Consider the following 9,771-nt stretch of genomic DNA (forward strand, 5'->3'; position numbering starts at 1 on the left):
AACATGAATTGTCTGCCGTGTTCTTATAGTCGGTCTGTTGTGATGCCAAGGCCTCCATTGCCATGGGTGTAGCTATAGGAATGCTTGTTACCCAAGTGGAAGGAATTCTCTTTGTGTTTTTGTCCCCTCCTCTAACGTTGTCCAGTCTCTCATGCGCGCTTCGCTCTCACACGCTCCCTCCTTTAAAATGCACACTGTAAAACATCGGCACACACTTTTAAAAAGGGTTTCAGATTGTGAAAATAGTGACGACAGATTGTTGGCGCGATTCCTTTTACCGCTGCAAAACTCACTATTTACCGGACACACAAACCAACTCCGCAACAGTTCAGTTCACGCAAGTTCATTTTCCTATACAGAGAAGTGAAAAATATCCAGCGTGAGCACAACAATTTGATTTATTGTCACTTCATTAAAGTTGGTTGTCGTAGTGTAAGTGCAGTTCTGTACATTTGGTCACATTGCTACAGTATGTATAGTTCAGTTACCAGGGGCGACGGCCAGGCCAGGTGGTATCCTGGACTGTTTGAGGGAAGGATCCGGAATCAGACTGTTTGCGTTGTAAGGCCTGTTGTCCTCACAGCAAAAACATTCCCGCCAAGGGGGCAAGCAGGGACTGCTGAGGCCCGCAGTTTACCTCGAGGAGGGCGGATACGGAGCATCCTGCATCCTGCATGCCTGCTGCTGCTAAACCTCAACCATGGAGACCCCAGATGGGACTGGAGGAGCTCTCAAGTCGGCCCACCCCACCTCCCCTTCCCCTCGCTAGCTGACATGTAGCATGAGGTGGTGGGGAACAAACAAGGGTTTAATCAGTCCCATATTTCAAGTGGATGATGCGGGTCTTTTGTTGTTCATTGAGCAGCCGAGTAGCTGGAGACATGCAACAGAGGAGAGGTGCTTATTTGTGTAGTTTAATCACGTTTGGTAAATGTCTGATTTCACATGAGCAACATTCCAGCCATCATCGGTGAAAACCATGTCCAAGCAATTATATCATTTACATTTTCACGATGCTCTTCAACCCTAACTTTTTCTTCAAATTTTAAATACTGCTTACAAACATTTACAAAAAATGTCCCGTATGTATTGGAGGCTATTTTAGATCTGTATTTTATAATTTACTGATGTGATACATGTGCTAGAATTTCTAAACTCCTGCGTAAGTGCCGTTGTAAAAGAATGGCTTGTCCGTCACACAGTGACCTACGACCTCAGGTGTCCATCTCTGGACCTCGGGTTTGCCGTCACTTCCCGGTCGGACAATGATGGTGCTTCTGGACGACAGCGAAGGGTCTTCATCGAAGAAATTGAAGGGTCGCAGGAAGAAGCCCACGGCGTTGCCGGGTGTTGCTGTGTTGGGGATGTCTTCAGAGTGAGGGACATGCAGGAAGCCCACTGTCACCCAGGCAACCAGATCCTGCTCACAGGAGGGTAAACATCACATTCACATTTGTCATTAACACAATTAAAAGGTGGTTTTAAAAGTGCAAACAGAAGAAAATGTCAGCATTCATGAGTCACCATGATTGTGAATGAGCACAACTGACTCATGGATCGTTGACAGACGACAGCGGCAAACATTTCTCACAATCGGTTTCCTCGCTGACTTGTGCTCAGAATATGCTGTATTTGTTCTTGGTTCTAAGATTTGACACAAACTCCACATTCGGCTTCTGTCTGATGGAAAGAATATTAACCTCAGTCTATAATCTGTCTTGAGTTTTGTGGACGACACAATCGGGGAACAAAGATGTGACGGTGTTAGCTGCTGCACCTGGTTGACGAGGTCTTCATTGTTGCGGATGTAGTCCTCAAAGGACACGACAGGCTCCCAGGGGTCATTCTGTGTGTAAATACTGCTGCTAGTGGCCTCGCTGTCTTTGTGACGAGTCACAGCCAGAGGATACCTGCGTGTACAGGGAGACACAGCAGCTCAGCGCACAGGATCAAAGTGTGAGGCGGACCTCCCCAGGGGGGCTCCGGGAATAGAGGAGACAGAATATCATTTATCAGGAGGAGGTCATGAGGAAGAGCCTAAATGTATGTGATTTGGTCAAAGATACTGGAGGTAATACAGGAGTTTTGGGGGAATTTCACAGTTTTTTTACACCCCCAAGAGTCAGAAACTAATGAATGACCATTTTGTAAAACTACAATATTGGCCAGCTTGGTGAAGTAGTTGGCTGTTTGTGTCATCCATGAACAAAACTAAAAGTAAAGTCAGGAGGGGTAAGAGGGGCACCTCCTAACACTCCAACACAGTGGTCTGCTGGGTGTTGGGAAGCGTGAGCTCTGCTGAAGAATATTCACAGTCAACAACCAGCTGGCAAACGCACAACACAAGAGTTTCTACACAAACAAGCTTGTTTGCTCTGTTGACTCCACAACACGACTCCACTTTGACCTCATGTCTCGCCAGACTGATCCGAAGATTAACCCTCGTCAACCCCACTCTGGTATCATATAAATGATGTTGGGTGTGCAAACGTTGCTCAAATCCAGCTAATGTGGAGTGTATTGCACATTCCACTATTCCAACAGATACCAGAGGTGACCGTTTTTTTGGGGAAGTGTGGAAATGGATCATAGAGAAACTACGTATCCCTGATCTCACACCACTGGAATACTCTGTCAAGCGTCATGAGGGGAATACTTCTCTTACCTTGACCAAGAGATGCCGTTTTCCTCTCTCCAGCCTCGTGGAAGCACACTGTGGGCATGTGAGTTAAACTGGATACGGTATCCCTTCTGATGGCCCCACTTATTTTTCTCATTGGGATTGTAGAAGTGAACATAACGTGGAAACTTTTTCCCAAAGCGGAAAGCTGCGGATCGTTCCGTCTTATGTTCTGTCCGGCTGAGTTTGGACTGCACGATGAAATTGTTGGGGCTCCAGGGATTTGTGAAGTTGACATATTTCAGGTCAATTGTCTCAAAGCTGTTCTCCCGACCTGTGTAACAGTGAGCAGTTATCAGGAGAGGTTAGGCAGTTAACTAGCAGCTGTCTGTTGATGTACGTGTCTATTTGAGACTGAAATATTCCTGCCGTGCTGAGCTGAAGAGGATCTCAGAGCTTCCCGATGAATTTCAACACAAGAGTTGCTAAATGGGCCAATGCTGTCTTTATGACAGGCTGAAGTCCAGGCAGCCGTCTTATCTGGATTGCCATCGATAGAGGTCTCGGTCAACACTCACTTGTGTGTGTGTTTTTTTTTTTTTTTATTAACCTCAAAATTCACACATTCGAGTGGGATTGTTGTTTTGATCACCAGTTTCTTTTCCCTACAAGTTGTGGAATTTTCACCACATCAGGATCGTGGAAAATACTGGATATTAGAGGTCAAGTCACTGCATGGTTCAGGAATAGTGATAATAGTAATATGAGATTAGGTGACTCTGACTGTTTGTGTGCCATTATGGGTGAACTACTTCTTGCCCTTGCTCTGGATGTTCTAAATCAGCTAATATGGATGAAATTCTAGGAGGAGGGGTCATCAAAGGAGTGATTGTTACTTACCAGCAATGTCAAGGTCCACTTTATAATGGATGAGGTGAGTGTGCAGGTTCCCCAGCACATAGTCATACACCTTGGTGCCATAATGAAGTCCATTGGGTGTAAAGAAGGTGGCGTGGATATATCCGGTAGCACTGACCTTTACTTCCATCACCCCATTGGGGTAGAAGAGGAAGTCCCAGATGTAATCATAGTTGTATACTGTCGAAGTTGTCCGCATCACCAGCACAGTATTCTCCAACCCTGCGTAGAAGTTGTACCCTCCTTTGAAGTTGGAGTTGAAATGCCGTCTCAGTGGCGTCGCAGTGGTCATCTCAAAAACACAGAGAGCGTTTTTGTGGTGCACAGGTTTGTCAGTGTCGAAGTAGTGGTAAAGATCAATAAAGGTGGCGATTTCAGGACAGTCAATTCCGGGTGCTAACTCGAAGGACGAGCTACCCATCGCCCAGCCGGCGTCAATGTACTTGGTCTGCATGGCAGCGGGTGTGTCGCCAGCGTAGAAGGCGATAGCTTCTTGGAGGCTGACCTCATAGGCAATCCTCTCTCCATTGAAACGGAGGTCAAACACCTGAAGCCCAGCTGACGAGCGAACTCTGTAGGCGAACGACCAACCGCCGTATTCAACAAAATTGCCTTCAACGTGATAGCGACGCCCTTGAGGCTCCACAAGCTTTGGCCCGTGGATATTGGTGGGAGTGTTGCTGTGACCCCGAGGAATATACGTGGAGAAGAGATCATTGTCATCGTGTTTGGGGAGCTTAACCTTCTCCACGCCACCTGATTCATACTTCTCCACCAGCTCCTCCACACTATCAAAGTACATACTGTTGTACCAGACTTTCTCCACAGTCCACTTCTCTGGATCCAGGTCCTTATGGTTGATCAGTACCTCAAACCCAACTGGGTGAATGAAATATCCCTCCACAAACTTCTGCAGCATGACCCAGGATCTCCTCTCGTCTGGACCCAGCCCTCGGGGGGCGATGTCTGAGAATGTCAGGCAGCGGTCAGAGCAGTTTGTAAAGGAAAAGCCCCCTGTGGTCTCGAACAGAAGCTGGTGGGCTTTAGTTGTGATCTTCTCAAGCATGGCAATGATGTGATGATACTCTGCGGCAGTAATAGGTCTTGACTCAAACTGGATAGGTTTGTCCCCCTTGAAGGTCTTGACTTGATGGGTCACAGGGGATGGAAGAGGACTTACAATATACTCAGCGATACTCGGTTTGGTGTGGTTTGCGAACTGGATTATTACACGAGCTTGACGTGGGGGTTTGGCCTGTCCGCGGTCTAGAGCTCTCAGGGCTTCATGCTTCCTTGGAACGTGGAGCTCCATTAAAAGAATGCTGTTCTTCTTGAGAGTCTTGCTTTGAGCATTAGTGAGCCCCAGTTCTGGAATACCATGGAGGTAATCCCGGACAGCCCTCATCTCACGAACTGTGAGGTCGGCAAACATGGGAGCACCATGATGAGCCCAGTCTCTCGATCTGGAAGCACCACAACCAGGCAAGCAGAGCAGCGGCAGCAGACAGAGGAGCCACATGGCTGAAATGAATGAGAGGAGAGAATGAAGCATGAACATGCATCACCAGAAGAGAATATGTGAGCTTTGGTTAGCGTGAAGCTGCTAATGCTGGGAACAAAGGGCTGAGCGAGAGGGCCGATGAGCTGCTACGACTCTGTTCACGGCATTCATGTATTCAAATATGTGGTGCAGCCTAACAGCTCCCTCCCATTCACACTTGTGAGGGGCACTGCGCATCGGTCACATTTCATCATTACTGGTACCTTAACCTACACCTGATTAAAGAGCATTTTAACAAAATGAAAATCACATTACGCATTACTTTACAATTCCTTGACAACATTTGCATGTTTCATAACATGACCATGTAAAACAATGTATGAGAACCTGGTTTTTCTACCTCAACTCATTGTTTCTAGGGTTCAGCATGTTGGCGTTTCCCACTCAAATCTGTTTTGCAGCTTAAAAAAGGAATTGCAAGATGTATCAAAGTTCAGCTCAACTTGCTTGTTTGAGACAACCAATGTATCAGTAGGGGGCATGAAATTATTGATGAAGTTCATGGAGGCAAAGATTACTTTTACATCCATCCATTTTCTTCCTCTTACCCTGTTAAGGGTCGCGTGCTGTGAGGTGACAGTGCTGACCACCGCACCACCGCGCCGCCCTTACTTTTACATGTAAATACTAATTACTGCAGTACATCCTCATGTAAATCATTAGATCTAGAAAAAGAGAGACTCCTAAAATCACAATGTGTGTTATGCTCTTTATTGAGGGTAAATACCTGTTAAATACATGTATTTAAGTACAGCTCACAAGCATAGCACTCATTAGTTAAGATCTTGGTTTGATTTTTTTAGAGCTCATGCAGCTCAGCATGAGATTAGGTAACAAGAGCCAGAAGTGAAAGGCAGCCTGCGGTTTGTATTGCCAGGGCTGCAGCAGCAGATCCAGGGCCCTAGCGTCCTCCTCCCCCTCTCCTTCTCCCCTGTGCACTGCAGTGAATGAGCGCTTGACAGTGACTGACTTAATACAGTGATTATTGTTTGAATCTGCGACACCAAGTTTCAAATGATCTCAGGTCACAGATGAACGTCCTGGAGGTAAATCTGTGCATTCTGAAAGGTCACGTGACACACAAAAACCTCCTAATTAACCCTGTTTATGGGACAATATTGAATGATGACGGTACTTTAAAGCTTGAATGGATTCTGTGCATGTTGCATGAGTGGCAGAAGAGGATGCTCATGTACTCCCAAAGCCTCCATTTCACTGGTTAAAACCCTAAAAACACCTCTGCACAATCAGCCATTACACACCCTCACAAATAGAAGTAAAACAAAGTTTCAAGGTAAATAAATTCCCATCCCTCTGCACCAAATTTCTGGAGAGTTGATTTCATTGATAATAAGTGCAATTATTTTTGGTCCAAGTTGTAATAAAAACTGCCCCCCCTGCCGCCTTTTAAATAATAGTTGACCGAATGATCTGACGGAAAATCCTGGCATGTGCTTCCACCTCCTCTTCTCCTCACAGCTGGATAACGAAGCAGTGTTTTTGCTTTCATTACTTGTCTCTTCTCCACTTCAACATGAGCCGTATGTGTCACCCGACGCTACGATACCTCACTCTGTTTACCTTCCTCCATTACCCTGCTGCAAGTGCACTCTTACGTCCATAAAAAAAAGCCACATCAAGTTTTTGGGGTAATTTGTCACATACACAAGAATGAGTTGGATCAAATATCATGACAACAAAGCATTTGTGTAAAGATGTTTTTAAGACATGTTGTAGTTTCACATCCAGGAGCAACACTTGCACCTCTGTAAAGGAGCAAAGAAGCAAACTCAGCTTACCTGCGAGTGCAGTCGATCAGTCCACTTCTTCTGCCTCAGCACTGGAGTAAAAGACTCTTATGGAAGCAGGAAACAATGCTCTGCTGCTTGTATACCACCACCTACTTCGCAGTGACTGAGGCTGATTGGCCCACAGCAGGTTGTAAATATGATGAAATAACAGGCGCATTTTATAGATAATAGACCTGCAGAATGAGCTTGTGGTGATTTGCAACCACGTCCCAAAGTCAAGTGCAAATATTCATTCCAAAGACAGGACGTGCTAAGGACCACCACTGGACAGAGCCACCATAGAAATATAGAGCAGTGCTGAGACGATGAGTGCAGACAATCTTATTTACTGTAAAAGGCGGCCATTGAATTTGAATCAGCAATGTTATAACCCCAGGGGTGAAATGTCCAGCTATTTGAAACAGTGGATGGAGATTCACAAGGAAAAGGTCTGACGATGTGAAATGCTAGGCGTCTCATCAGTTCAGAGACTGCAGTCGAATGAATCTGAACGTCCACCAGGGAGACTCACAGTCACGCGGTCTCAGGACGGCGAGAGGAGCAGAATACTACATCGGCCACATGATAACACAATCTTCTCAGTGGCTCTACTTTATACAGCACATATTGAAATGTTTCCAATCAGTCTTTACAGCCTTGCAGGGGCACTGATTCTGATTAAAGTTTAACAGCCTGAGATAAATGATAGTTGAATGTGACACGAGTGAACATTGTCCTCCCATTTCATTCAAGTAGGTTACTGACTGAATGAGCCGTTAGTTCAGATGCTATTTTAATTAAAAAGCACTGCTGTTGAACAAATATTCATATTTTTATTGTAAACAATTATATTATTTTTGTGTTTTATTTTCCCTCAGCACTTTTTCAACCTGTTTCAACCTGAAACTGTGAAAAGATGATGATGATCTCTCTGTGTCTCCCTCGTCCATACCTCTGCCTGCTCCTGGCTGGATGAATGGGACTCCCTCTGGCCGGGACCACACGGGGCTATGACTCTTAGTGACTGTTCATTTCATGACTCAAAGTTAGCGCCATTGTATTAATGAATGTCCAAACTTTTGGAAATGTTTCCTGTGTCTGCAGCTCTTCGGTTCCGTATCATAGTCATGTAGACCAGTTCCTCCTCTCAGGGGCGTCTTCAGTTCGGGTCTCCGGTGGGGAGTTACAGGCTTTTAAGACTCTGTGTGGGTGTGAGCCTCTACAGGGTCATTAGGTCACATGTGAGCTCTGGAAAGCAGAGTCATTGAGGTCACATCAGTCGCAGGCCCAGCAGGTGTTCATGTGGCTCGTTTGGAGCCCGGGGGCGGGGAGTCCAGGTGTTCAGTTTCCGAGGGAGGGGCTCAGGACTGTGTTGCAGGCGGGGGACAGGTAGTGATGAAGGCCTCCTCCTGTGTTCAGGGATGGTTGCTCCTGCTGGTGAACTTGATGTTGTGGTGAAAACGTCTACCTCCAGGACAGCAGAGGTGCTCGGGTGACTGTGTAGCAGCTGGATTCACTCAGGACACTCAGGGCAGATGTTTGGTGCAGACCAATGAGGTGTTTGTTTTCATCTCCTGTGTGGACATGATGACAGGGTGCAAACATACAGAAACTGCAGACCTGAGCAGCAGGAGGTCCTAACAGCAGCTTTATATAACTTTCCACCGACCTGGGTCCTGCCACTTTAACAGGCACACAGCCATTCTCACAGGCTAGACACAAAAATACACCATCAGTACAGTCAGCCATAGTTCCCTTTAGTATGCTCATGACACAACACAGTCATGTTTATTAACACACTACAGCAGGAACCTGCAAAAGCCTTAACAAGGAACTCAAGTCATGGCACCACCCCTTCTCCATTCTCGAAATGGTTTGTCCCTGGAACCTTCACATAGGGGCTCAATTAACCTGGGAACTCTTTTAGATTGAACACCCAGAAGAAGGCACAGAGGTATGTGGATGGTTTTCACACACACACACACACACACACACACACACACACACACACACACACACACACACACACACACACACTCATTAAAACACTTTACACTCAAAGAGACAAACAAGCATTTATGTAAATGTGCTAACTTTAAATACAGCCCCCCCCCCCCCCCCCCCCACCTACTGGTCAGACATGTAGACAACACCTAAGTCAAAATAACGACCAAGAAGAAGAAGCTTGCATGAGTCATGAGATGCAGACACCGTACACATTAATGCATCCGTTAGCTTGTGGGCTAGCCAGCTACAGCCTCACAGAGCTGCTAGCTTAGCGTTGACCCTTAGCTGTATTTAGTGTCTGAGAGTTGATCTGTGGGTTGATGTTGTAAATAGATATGTATTCATTGTTGTGATAAATGATGTCTGGGGGAGGGTGAAGGCCCTCGGCTCACGGCTGTCTACAGCTGGATGGAGACGTGGCTGCAGGCAGGAGGAGGAAAGCAGGCCGAGTCAATTATCCTGTGAACGTCTCCCCTCCACGACTGTGGCTTCTCCTTCCTTAACTGGCTGGAGCCTGCTGTGGTGACAGCTGTGTTTGAGTCCTCGAGCTCAGGGGTCAGGAGGTCAGCTTTGGGAGACTGGCGAGGCTGAAAGCCTTCAGTGCCCGTGTCTGTTGACACGCTTCATTGACTAAATGCCCCCATCATCCTTCCCGAAACGCCTCTCTTTACAGGATTAGACTCTGACAAACATCTCTTTATTCTGTGACTGAGGCGCCGCCACCCCCCACCATCACCGCCCGCCTTCTGTAGTGCGTGACGCTGTGAGGTCTGAGGATGTGTCCATCACGGGTCCGGTGGCCAATTCCAGGCCCAGCAGCTGTGACCTTGGTACCCAATGGCAGCAGGTTCAGATGCTACTGTACGTCCTGTGAG

General features: G+C 46.6%; 1 protein-coding gene across 1 annotated transcript; it reads right to left on the reverse strand.

Moving 5' to 3' along the window:
• Positions 1-939: 939 nt before the first annotated feature.
• Positions 940-5,057, reverse strand: aoc1 (amine oxidase copper containing 1). Its single transcript, XM_086191514.1, has 4 exons — positions 3,521-5,057; positions 2,666-2,954; positions 1,778-1,910; positions 940-1,420 (listed from the first exon to the last, which is right to left on the reverse strand). The coding sequence occupies exons 1-4, from the start codon at positions 5,055-5,057 to the stop codon at positions 1,151-1,153; spliced, it is 2,229 nt and encodes a 742-aa protein (XP_086047640.1). The 3' UTR covers positions 940-1,150.
• Positions 5,058-9,771: the final 4,714 nt, after the last annotated feature.

Source organism: Aulostomus chinensis, chromosome 21 (genome assembly GCF_037954235.1).
Source record: "Aulostomus chinensis isolate RoL2024-O1b breed Wild chromosome 21, RoL_Achi_v1.0, whole genome shotgun sequence".
Classification (NCBI taxonomy): domain Eukaryota; kingdom Metazoa; phylum Chordata; class Actinopteri; order Syngnathiformes; family Aulostomidae; genus Aulostomus; species Aulostomus chinensis.